Source organism: Onychostoma macrolepis, chromosome 06, assembly GCF_012432095.1.
Source record: "Onychostoma macrolepis isolate SWU-2019 chromosome 06, ASM1243209v1, whole genome shotgun sequence".
Lineage (NCBI taxonomy): Eukaryota > Metazoa > Chordata > Actinopteri > Cypriniformes > Cyprinidae > Onychostoma > Onychostoma macrolepis.
The window spans coordinates 7,960,428-7,980,550 of record NC_081160.1 but is presented as its reverse complement, the minus strand read 5'-3'; the positions used below and the strand labels follow the sequence as shown (position 1 = coordinate 7,980,550).

The window sequence follows — 20,123 nt, the reverse complement described above, 5'->3', positions numbered from 1 at the left end:
CAATTCAATAAATGCAGATCCCTTAATGAGCAGGGTTTATAGCATATTTTATTCAACAGCTCAGTGTTTTGGGCTGCCAAAATTACTATTTAAAAGTACTATTACTATTTCTGGTAAAAAAATAATCCCAAAATAGGCCTATGTGCAGGGTACGTTTAACGCTGGTTGCATGATGTATACAAAACAGTTTTCACAGCTAAAACATTCCGCTTTCGTTTTCACATTTACATATTTTATATTTCCATGTAGGATACCACCTTTCTTTTTTCATTGCTTTTCTTCTTTCAATTTTTTTTCGTAGTGTAATTTCTGATAATTATCGCACAAAAGAGGGCCATAAAAATGGGTTTATACTTTTATATAATTACTGGATTATTAGCGGGATTAATCTATGCAGTCAGTGCAGTTTTAATGCAGAATTACATTTAAGCATTATTAGACGAGATAAATTGTTGCAAGGCTTTTAATTATAAACTACAAGGCTTTTATTTTGAAGGTTCACATTAACTTCCGAAAACCTCTGAAAACGTCACCGTCACACGCCCAGGCTCCGACCCATCTCTGTAGAAAGGCAAGTTAACGAGTGAACTCATGCAAATTTTAATCTTATAATATTAAGATTAATAACCTAACCTAATGAACATATGTTTAAATCACACTGCTTACGGCTTTACGTTAAGCGAATTTGATCCAGGACAGTTTTAGGGCAGTTGTTTTCTTCCTGTCCCTGTTACAGTAATATCCTCTGCAAAAATTACAGTTGCACTGTTGTCTTATTTCTCAGTTGAATATACTTACTCTTTGTATTCGTTTGGTTGCAAGCGTGTTTCTTAATATTATGTACGAGGCGAGCAATATCTTCCAGACAGATGCATTAGAGAGTGTGGATGTGTTGCGAGGGTAATTAAAATGCTTGGTTTCTGTTTTTAAGGTGTGGATTTCGCGTTACTGACAATGGGAGCCATAATTTCACGGTGGAAGGTGAGAATATCTTTCCTTTTGCAATTTTATTTTATTTTTTTTACCCCCAATCCAGTCCTTGCACTTCTTAATCAAACCCATTCTATAAACAATAATGTAATTGTTATGTTCCAACAGACTAAACCTTCCACTGTGGAACTTCTAGAGGTATTGGATAAGGTATGTTCTCCACTGTTGTCCTGCCCTTTCAAACCCACAGACTACTTTCAGCCATCGTGACCTTATCACACACCACAGAGCTGTATGTCATCATCTGAACCCTTGTACTGGCTGCATTTCCTTGCTTTACTCATTCCTGGCTCGCCTCCTGAACCCGCCGTCTATCTGGAGACTGTATTGACAGGACCATCTGTTTGTTGGGCTGCTGCGGTTGACCTTAACTGTCCAGTAGTGGTCACTGCTTTGGTTTAGAGTGAGCTGTAAGAATACATTATGCAATTCCAGAGGGCTTTAAGTTTAATTTCTACTGTACATTCAAATGTAACTAACAGAGTTTATATCCAGCATTCAGTATTCATGTTCTGCATTAGCAAGGCCAATGTTGCTCAGATTTATGTTGGGCGTAGGTTTTAATGAAATGCTGTAACATGACACATGGTGACAAATCTGTTATTCATGCCACCATATAAACAAACATTATAATTTATTTTGAGGAGTTATTGCTATCCAACTTGACCTTAAAAATGACTTTTGTTAGTGTAAGCAAATGATGTTAATTCATAATTTAGATTTTTGAATAACATGTGTTTTATGTTTGTATTATTTTTGATACATCAGGATTTTATGGCCATATTGTGAGAATATGGAGCTCATGCTCAACTTGTAAAAAAACATTAGTTTTATTCAGAGGCCCACATTGAGCAAAAATATGCAATTTAGTGCAGATGTTGTTATTTATATTTATATGGCCAAAACGGAAATTAAGTTTTGCTAATAATGTAAATCAATGAGATTTTTTTCTGTAACATTATTGAAGACTTACTTGCATAAAATGCATATTATTTGATATCAAGATGATAAATACTTTTTGTTTTCTGATCAAAGCTATGTAGTTAAAAACATATAATGCCGTGCAATGATGGTTGAGATAAATGTTCATCATAAGCCTGTTTTAGCAAGAAATGACGTGATTTAAAATGATTTTTCTAAAAGACAATCAAGTTTTTCAGTTCAAATGTTCATTTTGAAATATTAATAACAAAATAAAAAGTTATTTTTGCATTTACTTTACTCATTAAAGATTTCACAGCAAAAGGACTTGTACCACAAAGAAGAGATTTTTAGAATTCAGCTAAAAAGCCATTTACTCTCTAAAAAAGTATGAATCAATCAGACAGAAGGCATGTAGTAGATGGTTTTTCAGTTTGATCATGTTAATAATTGAGAGAGCCTAGAAGTTTATGAATCATATATGATATAATAGAGTAGACTTTACAAGGTTAAATTAAATGTTATCAAATGTAGCATTTTTAGGCATTTAGCCTAACGTAATTACATTGGTAATGGTCTTACAATATTGCGACATGAATCCACAGGACATAAAGGACCTTGATGAGTTTCGTGCAAAGAACCAGCGTTTGCTGAAGTTGTGGGTGGGCCGACTTCTCTTCTACTCATCTGCTCTGTACCTGATCACATGTCTGTGTGTGTATTACCTGTATTTCCCTGAGCAATGGAGCGCTCGGCTCATCACTGCCTTGCCTCTGCTGGCCTTTCCTGCACTGTGAGTCCTGTTTTATTCATGGATAATGACATTGTGTTAGGCCTGCTTGTTGTATTACCTTTGATGTTATTACATCTGTATTACATATTATATCACAAATAGATATGTATTGCATTGTGTTATACTCCTTTTTAAAGGCTGCTTGGCTTATAGGTTATTGTGCTGCATTATTAGTTTGTTAATGTGTTTTCTTGCTTAATTTTATATTCTCTCTCTTCATAGAGTGTTGCTACTAAGAAAACTGCTCATCTTCCTCTTCTCCAAACGTACAGAGAGAAACAGTAAGCATATGATATTTTCTCTCTTCCAGACAGATTTTTAACATCTTTAGTTGACTGGAAACTCTTAATTATTACCCTGATGGTGGAAATGGGGATTTTCAATGCTTTAGCTTTTTTCTTAAAGCCACTTTCTATTTTGTGATGCTCAACAATCTTGTTCTGCACATCAGAATTATATTCTTAGGTTTTACTCCTTGTGATGGATGATTAAGGGAATTTGGCCTTTGTGTTCCTCATATTTACAATCCTGTGGAACAGGAAGTCGTGGTTGGACAATTGCATGCTCCTAGTCACCCTGGTGTGCTAAAAAATGTAAATATGGATGGGAATATACTTCTGAGATATTTTACTCATAAGAATTTCTAGGGGTGCCAATAATTGCGGCCAACATTCATTGGAGAAAAACATTTATTTCATCATGAGATTTTCCCCCCACTTTCAATTGTTTGACTTCAATGATAGGTTAGAATTTTGTGAATTTTTTGAGTGAAAGATCAAAAGGATAAACAATGCAGATTTATTTTCACAGCCGCCTTTGCTCATATTTATCAAGGGTGCCAATATTAGTGGAGGGCACTGTAAATGTTTGAATGCATCAAAGATCTTGACAGGGATCTGCTTGGGTTTTGATTGATGCACTCACTGGTCTTTTGAGTGAATATCTTTATATTTTGACTAATTTATGGTTTCTTCTGTTTCAGATGAAAAATTAGATGATTTAAAAGCACAGAAACGGAAAATAGTAAGTGGGATTGCATACACATTAGAACTGATGTCTAAGGAATTAAGCTCGTTTGTGGACACTAATATATCAGATGAATAAAATTGTTTATATGTACCATGAAACAAATGAACTATGTTTTTTGTCAGCTTGAGGAGGTGATGGAAACGGAGACCTACAAAAATGCTAAACTCATATTGGAGAGATTCGATCCAGAATCTAAAAAGAAAGCAGTAAGTACAGTCAAATGTATTATTAAAGCTTTACACGGATGTAGAGATTTATTTTTGGAGCTAGTGAGCTAGATGAATACATGGTTTGTCTTTACAGGAAGCAGAAGCCACTCCAGTCAGACCACATATGACCCCTAGACCAGGACAAGGTTTGTATGTTATATTTTTGATTATGTGTTTATGTGTGTTTTCCTTATGCATCATGTACTCTCATTATATCCAGATCTTCGGCAGAGGCATGTTGCAATGGCTACTCCAGGTCCAGTACCCAGTCCCAGGTCCCCAGGAGGCACACCCCTTCACGGTGCCCCAGGAGGGCCTCCAGAGAAAGGGCTAGCCGGGTCTGTAGCCAGCCCAACAGGAGCGAGCCAGACAGAAACACCACAACAAATGATGAGAAGAAGCATGAGTCCTTATTCACCAGGACCTGGACCAGGTTCAGTACACTCATACTTGTATATAAATCCTTGCATTGATAAGTAAATGAAAAGCAGATAGCTGTAAATCTATGAAATTCTGATAAAATAGCAGATAATATATCCTGTGACTGTAAATCAAATGAATTTATATTTAAGGGTGATATCATACTTTTTTATTATTTAATACATGCACCTGTTTATTGAACATTTGTGTCTTCGATCATACAGTATAAATGGCTGTGTGTTAGAGTGATTTTTGACTGTAATGCACTGATAATTATTTTTATATTTTGACGATAAATGATAAATGGCCAAGACTAAAATACAGTGCAATTTTGTCTAAAATTAAATAAAAACATTAAATACTATAATATATTTGTGCATTCCAACATTAGAACTATACAGTAAGAAACATTTATATTTATTTCTAGGTATGCTAAAGAGTACATTTAACAATGTTATTATTAGTGTTATTAGTGCTTTTAAAGATAAACTTTGAGTAAATATATATAGAAATGTAAAAATAAGGGAAATGAGCATGCATAATTAAATTTTTTAGTATCGACTAACATTTAGCATTTTGCATCCCTAGTTTTAGATACATTGTTTTAATACATTTGTACAAAAGTATGCTGAAATGCCCAATTTTATGTGCATTATGAAGGTGTCCTTTCTAACGTGATAGTTCGCTTAAAATAATTCTGTCATCATGCAAGAACACGAAAGATATTGTGAATAATGTTGGTGACCATTGACTTGCAATGTATGGACAAAACAACACTGAGACATTTCTCAAAATGCAGCAGAAGAAAGAACGTCATACGGGTTTGGAATTACATTTTTAGGTGAACTATCCCTGGATAGTGTGGATCAAGGCATTCACACAGTTTAAGCCTGTATAAAAATTCCTTATTTGCTTCTTACTCGAGGATTAATGCATTCCTCACTAAATCAACATTTTCTGGGGCTTAAACACAAGCTGAACTTTATAGGCTTCTTACTGCTTTGCCATATTTGATGTCATTTGCATTATTGTGAAGTCCTAGCGTGTCATTTTCTTGGTTTGTGCAGTGATGGAGTGTTGATTATGCTTTTAATCATTTAGGTATGCGTCCTCCTGGTCCACCTCTTGCTCGACCCATCCTTCCACGAGAGCGCAGCGCTGTGGACAGAGTCATTGAGTATTTGGTGGGAGATGGACCTCAGAACAGGTATTACACTGGTATAACATACAGCTTGAGAAACACACTGAACACTGAACTGGCTAGAATCATGTCAGTACATGTGATAATAATTTGTCTCTTGGACTCCTCCCATTTATTCTTCTACTTTCAGATATGCATTGATTTGCCAGCAGTGCTTTTCCCACAATGGTATGGCTTTGAAAGAGGAATTTGAGTATGTAGGTAAGAACCTGTCAGAACACAGTACGGAACTGTGAAGATACTTCCTTCCCTGAGGATTTTATTTTAATACTCATGTGTGATGTTTTATGTAACAGCGTTCCGTTGTGCGTATTGCTACTTCATGAACCCGGCGAGAAAGACACGCACCCAGACTCCCAGAATTCAGTTTTGAGCGCAGACTTCGCTCTGAATCTCCTGAAACACAGTCTTCTGCCGCCACGGAGACACCAGAGGACAGTGACGCCCCTGAAGGTATTTCATGCTGCTAACAGCCAGTGACCCTCATTATCAAGACCTCATCAAATCATTTTGTCATCTTGTCATGCCATGTGTCAATCAGTCTTAAAACTGCAGCTGGAAAGCTTCCAAGAGGAGAGCAAACAACTTTGAAAGTCAAGACATGCAGTTTTGAAGAAATCATTCACAATTATTATTTGTATGAATGAATGTTGTATTTTATTTTATTTGTGTGTTTTTTAGACCGTATTGTCTCGGCTCGCTCCGCTCGTGTCTCTCACTCTGGCACCCCTTGGAGTAAAGTTCATAGTTTCAAGAAATTTCCCTCAGGTCCCGGAACCCACACACAGACACACTTTACTTAAACATACACTACTATTCAAAAATTTGGGGTCAGTATGATTTTATTTGTGTGTTTTTGAAAGCATTTTATGCTCACCAAGGCTGCATTTATTTGATCAAAAATGCAATTTACAATTTAAAATAACTGTTTTCTATTTTAATATACTTTAAAATATTTTTTACTTCAGTCTTCAGTTTTAGTTATAGGCTTTAGGTGCTTGGAAACCATTTTTTTTATTATCAATGTTGAAACTTTTGTGCTGCTTAATAATTTTGTGGAAACTGTTACACCTTTTTCAGGATCCTTTTACTGTCACTTTTGATCAATTTAATGTGCTCTTGCTGAATAAAATTATTAATTTATTGCAAAAATTGTACTGATCCCAAGCTTTTGAACAGTAGTGCATGCACTGCATGATGCTTTGGTGCTCAAATATTCTCTCCTCCTTTCAGTTACTGTGGGTCACATAATCATGATCACAATCATTTCCTATTCATAGACCACTACACAAAATCAAATAACACAATAATGACTGTCACCATTACAAAGCAGGAAGGTGTGTGTTTGTTAATGGCTGTAAATCTTATTTGAATATAGGAAAAATGTTTTCTAATATGTGATTTGAAATGTTTTGTCTGTTTTATATCTGACTTAAGGGAAATATCCTGCATTTTTGACATTCAGCTTATTTTTTTGCTCTTTATAGAAACAGAAATTGCAACCAAAAAGATGCTTTTTGCAAAATGTGGACTGGAGCAACTAATGTTGATATTGCAAAATATCCGCAAAATTACTATTAGTTTTAGCAAGATGGTCAGATGCTTGGTTAGATACTGAATGTCTAAAATGTTGAATATCTCTCCTGATCTTGTTTCCAAACCCTTAGGTGCATGGCTCATTGTCTTAAAAGTTTTCCCTATAATTATTAATTGGCTTTTTTATAGTCTTGATAATGCATGTTGTGCTTCTTTTAAACGTGTATTATTATACTGAATGAAGAATACCACAAATTATATTCTTAATTTTTAATGCAATAACAGGCCTAATACATACGCAAATTCACACACGCACAACATTGCCATGGCTTTTAGCAGTAAACTTTTATATGCTTTGTTATTTCATTTTTACAGATGACATAGAAAGAACTACCACTGTGGAGCCTCAGGACCCTACCGCTGAAGATCCACCTGCTGCACATGAATCAGAGGAAGAAGAGGCACAGTCTCAGCAGAGCCCGTCCCCCTCAGAGGATGTCCAACAGGAAGAGGCTGGAGCTCAGGGGCAACAGCAGAAAGAGGAGGAATCGAGCTAAACTGTGTTTGAATACAGTTTAAACATGTTTTTGATCAATGCCGTTCACTGCAGCTTTTGGTTTTTGGGCTGTTTGGTTTTGAATTCACTCTAAAGCATGTTCATTAAGTACTTCTTAGTAATTCTGGAGGTTGTTATGAGTTTTTACTGCTAATTTATTTATATATGCACCACAGTGTTTACATATAGGTGGCTAAATGTCATATCACATTACAGTTATAATACTAATGGTGTGGTGCTCCCCATAGTGGTGATGTGACCCAGTACAATACCTGTCATGGTTTGTTTATGAGGGTGATTTCACAAACTGCAATTGCTAGAGTCAGAACAGTATTACATTTTACATTCAGTTGCATAGTAAATAAGGATAAAACATGTAGCAGGAGTTTAGCTGTCTTTGTGTTTACAGAATTATTTGAAACCACAAGCTGAACAAAAATACACTCTGAAAAAAGCATAGTCCTTGTCGGGGAGTGGTGCTTTTTTTGTTTTGCCAAATGCACTATTTTGATTCTTAAATATTTATTCTTTTGTTCTGAATTGTTTTAATTGCTTGTGTTTTTTCTGGCCAACAGTTTGTTTACTTATTTGTGTATAATTCAACTGTCTTGTGCCTTTCTGGTTAGGAATATGTCTTGGGACTTACTGCACAGTTTACAAAATTGCAAAATTTGTCAAAATAATTGGTTTTCATACATAGGACGTACTCAATAAGCAACACAAAATTCATGTGCTTTGGAACTGGAATTATCCACTTGTTCTTGTTTGTTTGTCAGTACTTGCAAGTTGTTGTGCACATGTCTGTTGCATTTACAGACTGGATTGTGTGCATGGTAAATCCAATAAAATGCTTTTTCTGAAGAATGATTCTTTCAACATTATCATTTCCTCTGGTAGGAAACAAAGTGTTTCTTTAAGAATTAAGAAGCACAATATAGAAAGGCTAATTGAAAGTTAAGCAAAAATTTCATGCATGATATTAATAGATAAATACTTATGCTAAGATAATATTCAGTTTAATACATAACCTTTTTTTGTCATATGTTGCACATAGCAATTGAAGTAAATCAAAAATGTAACATTTAATTTTCATCTTGAAAATGTAAATTTTTTACTCTGGATTTTCAGTTGTTCCAACTCAAATACATAAGTTTCACCCGGTTTCACAGCCAGGGCTTAGACTAAACCAGGATTAGGCCATAGTTTAATTAGGACATTTAAGTAATTTTTATAAACATGCTTATCAAAAAACATTACTGGGGTGCATCTTGAGACAAAACAAAGGCACTGATATATTTTAAGATAAGAGTCAATGCAAGTTTCTTTCAGTTGAAACAGCTCAGACTTACACTTTAGTGTAGGACTAGCCTTGTCTGTGAAACCGGGGCATGTGTTCTTTGATAGGATAACATTTTATTTCTCAGAATCTAAAAAATATCTTAGATGTGTTCTTAGATGTCAAACCAGCAAATCTAATATAACCCCAATATATTATGATATGAAATATTTGTACAAAACTAGGAACTCTTTCATGGTCCCAGTAATGTTTTATATGCTTTTATAATTGCATATCCCAGTTAGCTTATTAACAAGTATGAAGACAATATCCAGAACTAAAGTTCTAAATATTGTATTTGATTTTTGTTGTAAAGGCCTTTTTAATTTACGAAAGTTGTATATGTGCTTCAGCAATCTATTTGTGACCCTGGACCACAAAACCAGTCTTAAGTCGCTGGGGTATATTTGTAGCAGTAGCCAAAAATACATTGTATGGGTCAAAATTATCCATTTTTCTTTTATGCCAAAAATCATTAGGATATTAAGTAAAGATCATGTTCCATGAAGATATTTTGTAAATTTCTTACCGTAAATGTATCAAAACTTAATTTTTGATTAGTAACATGCATTGCTAAGTATTTATTTAGTGTTTATTGCTAAGCTCAATATTTAGATTTTTTTGCACCCTCAGATTCCAGATTTTCAAATAGTTGTAGGCTATCTCAGCCAAATATTGTCCGATCAAACCATACATCAATGGAAAGCTTATTTATTCAGCTTTGAGATGGTGTAATAAATCTCAGTTTTGAAAAATTGACACTTAAGAATGGTTTTGTCGTCCAGGGTCACATTTGACCTTATTTTATTAAACACTTGTCTAGAAAAACTTGATCTGCTTGTTCAGACATTTTTCTAATATATAACTTTACTGTCTGCTGAATGTGTAAAAGAAGTAAATATAACTGTAATGTTTTCTTTGCCCTCAGCGCCGTTTTAAATAAAGCACCATTGAATGACCTTCAAGCGCGTCACACAAGCATACGGGAGCTTTATTAAATAGAGGGTCGGGCATGCGCAGTAGCTCCTCAGCGGTTCGACCTCTGCAGCCGGGTAAGTGAAGGAGAGCTAAATGGGATCCGGGGAAACTATATTGTCACAATCTTATACCATCATTACGCTTTAGATAGATTTAATCAAACCATTTGATCCATTTCATATTCTACAGATTATATAGCCCTTGCAAAAGGAGCTATTTAGTACCAGGTAGCGTTTTGAAAGCGCTGATATTGCATTGACCTTAAACTGTCGGCTTTTTCCATAGATACAGACGCGGGTTTATTCCTCACCACACTCAGCGAGCTCAATCAAACATGTACGCCTGTGCGAAGTTCGTGTCCACACCCGCACTGGTGAGTATTTGTGCTGAATTTTGCGGTTAGGATAGAATGGATAATCTCAGAGAATTACGCCTCCTTAAAATGCAAGAGGCCTGGTGCACTTGACTTTTTTTTTATGATGATACGGTGCGTTTTATATGCGTTGTTTGCATCACATATTGCAAAAAACACTGCTGCAGAAATTGTTTGCGTGTATGTCATTGTGGTTAAGAAGTCAATGGGCAGCTTGTTGCTAATGCTATCATCTGAACGGCGATTCCAGGGAAGTCAAGGTCATTATAGAAATCTGACAGCAAAACATAATGTTTTGTAGTCGGCTGAAATGTCAACCAAAAACTGAACTCTTTTAAATGTATTGCACTCGAGCTAAAGGGTAAAATATAGTAGTGATGGATGGTTCAAGACTGCGGGTGTTCTGTTCTGCTTTGTTGCTGTCCTTTTGTATTGGACTAGCTACAGACCAGTATTAATTTAATTATGAATGCCATGATTTGTTCAGTTGACATTAGGAGTGTGATTGATAAATGTCCAGTATAATTTCTAATTGTAGCAAATATTAAATAGGTTTTCTTGACACAAGGTACCTCCCACCTAATTCAAGTGTGGAAGCAACAGTTGGACCTTGTCTGTCAGTCTTAAGTACAGCTCTTATAATAAACGTTATTGTATGTCTTCGGTGCTAATGTGGTTTCTGGTCTCCCTCTCAGGTCCGCTCTGGCTCAAGGGCGCTGTACAGACCACTCTCTGCCTCTGTGCTCTCCAGGCCAGATGTCAGCTCTGCAGAGGTGAGTGCTTTATGTATATGCATATGCTATGATTAAGATTTGTGGCATGCACTTGCAGTTGTAAATGGATGTTTAGTGTCCTTTTAGCAGATATTTCCCCTGTAAAGCCTTTTTCCTACGCAAGGAGCAGTTCATAAGTCACCTTAAGATTCATTGCTATTATATGCACTTACTTGCATTATAAGCTTGTTACAATCTACAAAGTGATTTCTTTTTGTTAAGTGATGGTAGATGCAGCTCATTCGTTATTGATCATGTCTGTCTGTTTTTTTTTTTTTTTCCAAAGGCCAGCCCAGCTTTTCTGCCACAGACAGCCGTTTCCCAGGTTGCAGTGCGGGGTTTTCAGACAAGCGCCGTAAGCCGCGACATCGACACAGCCGCCAAGTTCATCGGTGCTGGTGCCGCCACTGTGGGAGTGGCAGGATCAGGAGCTGGAATCGGAACAGTGTTCGGCAGCCTCATTATTGGATATGCCAGGTAGACTAGACCAACATGCACCACTGATATGATCTCTGAAAATAATCACCATCATGTTGCCATAAGTTATTTTGCATTCAACAGAATGGCTGCTTCTAGATATGGCAATGCTTCTAAGAATGAATTCCTGATCTTTCTATAGGGTAGTGATTTGGTGTTTTTATTTTTTAATTTTTATTTTATAGTTCTAAAATATTCAAATATATTTTAAAGTTAAATTTAAGAACTGAGCTTGTGAATATTGCAGCAATGCAATTGTAGTATTATGTAAAATATTTAGTTTACTATATATATATATATATACACACAAATAAGAATTTATATATATATGTATATATATATATATATATATATATGTATGTAACTTGAGCAGATTTAACTTCTGTCATGTATCGCACTGTTAACTGATGTGTTTTTTTCCCCATGACAAAGCAATGTTCCTTACAGAGATGTGGTAATGAGTGACCTCTGACCTCTCTTTCTCTCACAGGAACCCATCTCTGAAGCAGCAGTTGTTCTCATATGCTATCTTGGGATTTGCCCTCTCTGAGGCTATGGGTCTCTTCTGTTTGATGGTGGCTTTCCTCATTCTGTTTGCCATGTAAATACTGCTCCGTCCGCCTTTTCCCACCGCCGTGACGACACGCGTTTTACACTGGCTACCAAAAGAGTTCTGTGTTGGTGTCATTAAAATTGTACATTTTCCAAGTTTTGTTGAAGGCTGATAAGGTAAAACATGTATTGTAAAAATGTATCCAAATACAGAATAAATACATGCGTTTCACTATTTAAAATGTTTGAATTAGTTTATTTTGTGTTGGAAATTGGTGCCAATGAGGAGGGTTGTTAATTGCGGATTTTAAGCTATTTGAGGAATGTTTTAAAAGTGGGTTCACTTTTGTTGATTTCTGTGTTTGTCAAACAAGTCAAAAACTTATATGGTGGACCAGTGATTTACCAAAAACAGTGCGGCTTATTACAGAATGGCTCAGATCTTACGCATTATTTATTTTACCTGTAATCTAAATTATATAGTCTTTAAACCTTTTTTTTTTTTTTGTAGTTATCTCTTTCAGTGTGTGATAATTAGGTTTCTAAATATAAAGGATTATTCTAATTTAAAATATGAAATCTTGCTTCCAAGGAATTAAAAAGAATCAAAAGGTGACTTGTTAACATTTTATGTCAAGTCTGTTTATATTTCAAAGTCTGACTCTGTCGCCATCCTGAGGGAGAAAAATAAATAAAAATTCTCATTGGTAGTTAACATCTGTAACACTTTATTTTAAGGTGTCCTTGTTACTTGTACTTTTATAATAAATTATGCATAATTGCATGCAAGTAACCCTAAGACAAACCCTAATCCTAACCATGCAGGAAGTATATGTAGTAATTATTACTTATATAATTACGTTGTAACAAGGACACGTTAAAATAGTGTAACCTTTACATCTAGAAATTCCTTTTCCCCGCCACGGAATAAAAATACAAGTAAATTCTGTTTCTACGAGTGTTGATCGTTTAAGTTGATGCAACTGCAAGGGGGCGACATTAGAATGAAAAAGTTGCAGGATGAACAAAAATGCAAAGGGAAAAGTATAACTAATATTAGGTGCATATAGTTTAGCCTTTTTCTTAAAGATCACTGTGACAACTAACAGGTTTAGATCAGCTAAAATGGTTACATTTAAGACATAATTTGATAATTATGTGCATAGAGCTGTAAATTTAAACCCAGCACGCACGTGCAGCAATGTCTCGCGTTGACTCTCTGACAGCTGCCAGCTCGTGCCACATGCGGGTTTTAACAACACACACACACACACACACACACACAGACAGAGACAGACGGAGAGAGAGAGTGAGTTCAGCTACAGTCGGGACGAGGTGCTTCTTCAGTCGACCACACGGACTTTCTTACACATAACAAGATGAATAACTTCATACTGATTTTACCAATTTTGGCGTTTCTATTTGGTGAGTAACCGCTTTGTTTTATAGCCTATTAGAATTTTTACAAGGGAAAACTGCCCTATATACATCAAACTCTTAAGTTTACCATGACTTAAAATACACTGATAAAGGCTTCAGTTCAACCGATATTCAGAATCTAAGCTATTATGGAGAAGAACAGCGTACTTACCTAGAAATAACCTCCGTGACAAGTACAGAAAACAAATAATCGTACTTTTGGTGGAAACTGATACAAGTTCATTTCTATAGTGATACATTGTTGTTATGTTTGAACCTTTTAGTTTTTAAACCCTTTTAAATGATTTCTATGCTACGTGTATAGTATGCATACTATGCGTCCTGTTTGATTGACAGCTGCAAGTGCGCGGCCTGCCGGCCTCATTCAAGTGGTTTGTGGCTGATGTGAGATCAGTGTAGTGTCAGCGGTCAGTTTTGTGCTATTTGCTGACAAATATTCTCTCTCTTTATATTTTCTGTTTCTTTTTTGCCCTACCTCTTGGATGAGGCTGAAATCAAGGCTGTATTCAGCAGGGAGAAGTGATACTGTGAAATATGAGTCCCATACCGTTTGTGTGGCCTAAACTTAAACCGGAAATAGCTCTTTTCTTTTTCTTTTTTTAAATATAAAATACTGTAAATGTGGACTCAAAGGTCACTCATTTACCTGTGTGAGTACACTCATCAGACTACTAAAACTGATGAAACAATAGTCCTGATGTTGAAATTAAGCCAACATTCCAATCAAATGGTCACATTCTGTCATGAACATAGAAATATGGATTCTTTTTACTTTAACAAAATGGTTCAGAAATGTAAAGAAACAAAATATCCTAATTTTGGCCTATCACTGAAGCCTAGTTTCCTGAGTATGTTGATTATTTACTTGCAGAATGTCAGCACTTCTGTTAGTTCTGGTTATAAAAGAATAGTGACATTACTCAGACATGGATTGCATGCCTTAGTGTTTCATCTGTCTGTCTGTGTGTGTGTGTGTGTGTGTGTGTGTGTGTGTGTGTTTTCATCTGTCTGTGTGTGTGTGTGTGTGTGTGTGTGTGTGTTTCATATGCAGTTGCTTGACTCCATCAACGTTAATCCTCTGTGCCATTTTGGATGTATGTGTGTTTGTGTGTGAGTAAGATGAGTGTGGTGATAACTTTTTCTCACAGAGCAACTTAATAGTGTGTGTGTGTGTGTGTGTTGCAGGACCAGCACTGTGCTCAGAAGATGAGACAAGATTAGTAAAGTCTCTGTTTACCGGATATAACAAGGTTGTTCGTCCTGTTAGCCATTTTAAGGATCCAGTGGTGGTTACTGTGGGACTACAACTCATTCAGCTTATCAGCGTGGTAAATTATATCTTTGTTTATTTCTGTTTCTTGATTTCAGATTCATGTTTTATCCATATGTTAAAAAAGGTTTACATTGCACAAATAAACTTTTTGTATTCTCTTGCCTTCCATTATCTTTCCTTTCTTTCTTATTTACAGGATGAAGTTAATCAGATTGTCACCAGTAATGTACGGCTAAAGCAGGTGCGGGTTTCAGCTGCTGTTTCAATACCTGTGTGCTGCTATCTAAGTAGATATCAAGGTGTTTGGGTGGGAAAATTTATCCATATGTACAAAAACTAAGATTTAGGCAATGTTTACTACACATGGATTTGGTACTTTAACAAAAATTATTTTGATGTGCCGCATGAAACCTGTCAAGAAATGTTGAGGTCACATTTCAACTTTAACTTATAAGGAAAAGTTAGAAATCATATTTTGCATTAAAAATAATTTCATGTTTTAGTGGATCTGCCTTTCTTATTATTTTTGATGATGATTCAGGAGTCATTAATACACATATCTCTTTCTCCTTATCTAATGTTCAGCAATGGAAGGATGTGAATCTGCAGTGGAATCCTGATGACTACAGTGGCATCAGGAAGATCAGAATTCCCTCCACTGACATCTGGAAACCGGATTTAGTGCTTTATAACAAGTATGAGTCACTTTGTCCAGCACTTTCACTCTTTGCACCTGTACAATAGTGTGAATCCATCATGTAATATTAATTAATACATATACCTGTTCTGATATCTTTCACTATTTGTGTATGTGTTTGTGCAGTGCTGATGGAGACTTTGCCATTGTCCATGAGACAAAGGTCTTGTTGGAGCACACAGGTATGATAACATGGACTCCTCCAGCAATCTTTAAGAGCTACTGTGAGATCGTGGTCCTTCACTTTCCCTTCGACCTGCAAAACTGCAGCATGAAACTTGGAACGTGGACCTATGATGGCAACCTTGTCATTATCAACCCAGTAACTATATCACCACACATAATCATCAGGATGCATGAATATTTGTAAATTGCTTATTGTATATATTTGTATGAACCAGTTTATTCATACATTTGTTTTCATGCTTGTGTAGGACAACGACAAACCGGACCTAAGTAATTTCATGGAGAGTGGGGAGTGGGTGATGAAGGATTACAGGAGCTGGAAACACTGGGTGTATTACGCTTGCTGTCCAGATACGCCCTACCTTGATATCACTTATCACTTCCTCCTGCTCCGCCTCCCACTTTATTTCATTGTGAACGTCATTATCCCCTGCATGCTGTTCTCCTTCCTCACTGGGCTTGTGTTCTACCTGCCCACAGACTCTGGTAACCCTGTATTTTATTGTATGGGTTTTATGTTTTATGGGTATGCAGTATGACCCAAATCTTGTATCATACTTGTATCATTTTTGTTTTATATCATGTTAACTAATTATTTTTGTTGGAAACATTCTGGTAGTATATTTAAATTGGGTAATGCCTATTTTTGTATTATATATTACAAATGAAAATACTTGATCACATTTGATTTTTTAATTAAAAAAAGATGGACGTTTTAAACTTTACTTGATTCTGTCTAGGTGAGAAGATGACCCTCAGCATCTCTGTCCTGCTCTCTCTGACTGTGTTCTTGCTGGTGATTGTTGAGTTGATCCCCTCCACCTCCAGCGCTGTTCCACTCATCGGCAAATACATGCTCTTCACTATGATCTTTGTCATTGCTTCCATCATCATCACTGTGATTGTCATCAACACACACCACCGCTCCCCCAGCACACACACCATGCCTGCTTGGGTCCGCAAGGTACGTATGGAAAAGAGCAGCTTCTCCTTTTGTGTTCTGTGTTCAAGTATGTTTTTGTTAGCATGCTTCTTTTAAACTGTAAATAAGAGAGTATACTTTCAGTCTACTTTTTATGTACTTAACAAAATTGTTTAAGATATACATAAGATAGAAATATAATTAGATATATAGATGTAAATATAATTAAGTTTTCTAAGTATGCTTGACTTGTAGTTGTAACGTGGCTGACAAGACGTGAGACGTGCGGATCCAAGTGCAAGCTTTTTTTTAAAGGCATGGTCATATATACAGGTAGGGTTGAAACAATGGCAAACAGGTATGGCAGGGACAAGACAAAGAGTAATCCTAGGGCTAGCGTGGGTAAGTGAGATAATCCAGGTACACGGGCTATAATCCAGGCAAGGGAATAAACAGAGACCGAACAGTAAGACAGGGATAAATACTGGGAACACAGACTAGAAAACAACAAACGTTCCATACAGCAGCTAACACTAGGGGAGTGAAAAACGCAGGACAATACAGGAACTGAACAGAAACACGGAATGGGTTAATTCAGGAAACACAGGCTAGAATAAAACACAGGAAAACAGGCAAGGCAAGACTAAGTAAACTACGTGGGCTCCATAGAGTAGCTATCGCTAGGAGAGGGATATGTGCAATACTCGGCAGTGAGGGAGAGAAAGTCCATGGCTTAAGTAGTGTGTGTGATTGGTGATAGCTGTGTGATCAGTGCCTTCAGCTGTGTATGTGTCATCAGTGCAATGGATGATGGCTAATGTAGTCCGTGGGTGCCGTGCAACAGTAGTGTAGTGCAACAGTCAATGTGGTGAGCGAGTGACCTCTGGTGGTGAGTGAACGGAAGTTCATAGACCGGATTCGTGACAGTAGTTGTGATAAAGCATCCTGGTAAATACTTTTTTTCCCCACACATACTGGCTTCCAGAATATGTTTTACGCAATGTCTGATAAACTTACATATTCAAGTTTATAGTTACAAGTCAGCGTTGAAGTGCAATAGCTTAGTAAATAGTACACGGGCGGAACAGAACCTGATCTTTTTTACATAGAACAATTAACCAAATTAAGCAAATAAACATTTGGTTGATTTTATTGACAATTCTTTCATGGTGTGAGAGTGATGTAACAGACCTAATTCATACTGGCTTCTGTTAGCATAATAAATTATTTTAAATCTCATCAAAAAACATCGTCAAATAGCAAAAGTAACGAGACTCTTAAATCTTTGTCATTAATCCAAAGGTAGTATACATAGGATTTAAATGAAAATCTACTTAAAGTGTAGTTAGACTGAGTATAAAAAAGTAGGAACCTAGTAGTAAATATAAAGTTAAAAAATAATATATAAATAGTGAATATAATGAAAAATATAATATAATAATATTATATTATATATGAATATATAAATACATATATAAGAAACATAATAAACAAATATATAAATAAAGTAAAAAAGTATATTAAGTTCCCTTGAAATCTTATAAGTATTTTTAGAATAAAAACTATTAGACTAGTAGTTTACTAAAAAAGGAGGATGGAAGCATGTAACTAGTAATCTGTATATCGGCAATATATCTATACTTTCACTTGTAGTATAGTTCACAGTGTAACATGTTAACTAGTTGTGTTCTCAGTTTACCACTGTTACACCTAAAGTACACATAAAAGTGTAACTTTATAAACTAAAACAAGATGTATTGAAATAGTACACTTACAAGTATACTACTAGTACATTTATTTTCGTGTATTTGCTACATAAAGTATAGTTGGAAAATATACTTGAACTTCTCTTAAGTTTACTTAATAAAATTAACATTTAAGTAAGGGTGGATGATTTCTTCCACAGTATTTTAGACACTTATTTTTTACCTTGAAATTTGTACACCTCAATTAACAAAGGTACTTTTTTTTGGAAGTTACATAGTTACATTCAAAATCCAGATTTTCCAGCCATGGGAATCATTATTTTTGCAGTCCTTTTTGGACTGCTAGTGGAACACATACTTTATTTATTTATTTAGGCTTTTTTATTTTATTTTATTTTTATATATAGATTTTTACTTGTTTCTGAACGTTACATATATTTGGGGGTATTTTTTGTTTACTTTGAGCTGTTGATAAACCTGTTGAGATTCTGATCAGAGATGTATGTTGACTTTCTCCTCTGTCCCACAGATCTTCATAGACACCATTCCAAACCTGATGTTTTTCTCCACTATGAAGCGGCCATCCCAGGAACGACAGGAAAAGCATCTCTTTCCTGCAGATTTTGACATCTCTGACATTTCAGGGAAACCCATGCCCGCCTCTGTCACTTACCACTCTCCCATAACCAAAAATCCTGATGTACGTAGTGCCATTGAGGGTGTTAAATACATCGCAGACACCATGAAAAGCGACGAGGAGTCCAACAATGTGAGAACATCCACCTGCATCATTTTTTGTTATTTCTGAAACTTTTGCATCTCTTTGAAAATAAGTTTAGAAGTTTTGTTTTACTCTACATTACATTTCTACCTTCATCTGACTACTTTCTGTTCATCTAGGCTGCAGAGGAATGGAAATTTGTCGCAATGGTCCTGGATCACATTCTTCTATGTGTGTTTATGGCGGTGTGTATTATTGGCACATTAGGAGTGTTTGCCGGACGCCTGATTGAGCTCAGCATGCTGTGAGAGCCCAAAGGCCCAAATGAAGCCAGGGACTGGAGTGCTTTGACTCTGCTGAGCTGGAGCAAAGAGGCAAAGATGCCTGATCAGACCAGATGTTAATGGAACAGTGAGCTTATTCAACAACTGGAAAATAAACCACACACACTGTTTGTTTCTTTTCATTTAAAGTATTTCTGTTAATACAGTTGCTTGCTCCTAACCTCAGAATGTCTGTGTGCATATGAATATACAGAAGCAGAGAAATATGAGATTGGCGATTATTGGGGCATTTATTTTACATAGGAGTATATTATATTTTATTCGGTTTGTTTGATTTGTTTTCATTTTTCTTGGTCTGTGTTTTCCATGGTAACCAATGTACTTGAATTGTTAGATATTTAAAGAGAAAAGAATGAATAAAGTGTATTTGATTAACTGCACATTAACTAAACCTAAATAAACAAATGGTTAAAGTTGATGATGATGTTGCTGTTGTTACATTTCTCTGACATATGCCACTGTGTATTTGGTCAAATATATTATACATACACATATTTAATGGTTCATTTAAGTTTATTTTTTTAGTTTAAACATGCTTTTTGATGAAGCATATAGGCCTGACTGAAAATTGTAAAATTTTTCTTGTAATGCATAATAAACTACTGGTAATATCACAGTGTTTGGGCTCTCTCTTTCATAATTGGTCTCACTATGACCAGAAATTTGTGAACTATAAGTGAATCTCTTTGA

The 20,123-nt window shown here is 35.8% G+C and overlaps 3 protein-coding genes across 3 annotated transcripts; all 3 read left to right on the top strand.

Annotated features, from left to right (window-relative positions):
• Positions 1-481: 481 nt before the first annotated feature.
• lnpk (lunapark, ER junction formation factor) lies at positions 482-8,511 on the top strand. Its single transcript, XM_058780206.1, is given in 14 exon segments — positions 482-571; positions 932-981; positions 1,099-1,140; positions 2,517-2,704; positions 2,927-2,985; positions 3,687-3,727; positions 3,856-3,939; positions 4,037-4,088; positions 4,163-4,375; positions 5,464-5,569; positions 5,694-5,764; positions 5,860-5,908; positions 5,910-6,016; positions 7,475-8,511. Coding segments are annotated over 13 exon segments (1,221 nt in total). The 5' UTR covers positions 482-571; positions 932-954; the 3' UTR covers positions 7,657-8,511.
• A 1,463-nt stretch (positions 8,512-9,974) lies between these two features.
• Positions 9,975-12,386, top strand: atp5mc3b (ATP synthase membrane subunit c locus 3b). Its single transcript, XM_058778869.1, has 5 exons — positions 9,975-10,043; positions 10,255-10,342; positions 11,038-11,115; positions 11,402-11,592; positions 12,083-12,386. The coding sequence occupies exons 2-5, from the start codon at positions 10,304-10,306 to the stop codon at positions 12,195-12,197; spliced, it is 423 nt and encodes a 140-aa protein (XP_058634852.1). The 5' UTR covers positions 9,975-10,043; positions 10,255-10,303; the 3' UTR covers positions 12,198-12,386.
• Positions 12,387-13,263: 877 nt separating this feature from the next.
• chrna1 (cholinergic receptor, nicotinic, alpha 1 (muscle)) lies at positions 13,264-20,050 on the top strand. The gene is made up of 9 exons (XM_058778374.1): positions 13,264-13,569; positions 14,770-14,912; positions 15,054-15,098; positions 15,443-15,552; positions 15,681-15,876; positions 15,989-16,226; positions 16,481-16,704; positions 18,898-19,137; positions 19,269-20,050. The coding sequence occupies exons 1-9, from the start codon at positions 13,524-13,526 to the stop codon at positions 19,395-19,397; spliced, it is 1,371 nt and encodes a 456-aa protein (XP_058634357.1). The 5' UTR covers positions 13,264-13,523; the 3' UTR covers positions 19,398-20,050.
• Positions 20,051-20,123: the final 73 nt, after the last annotated feature.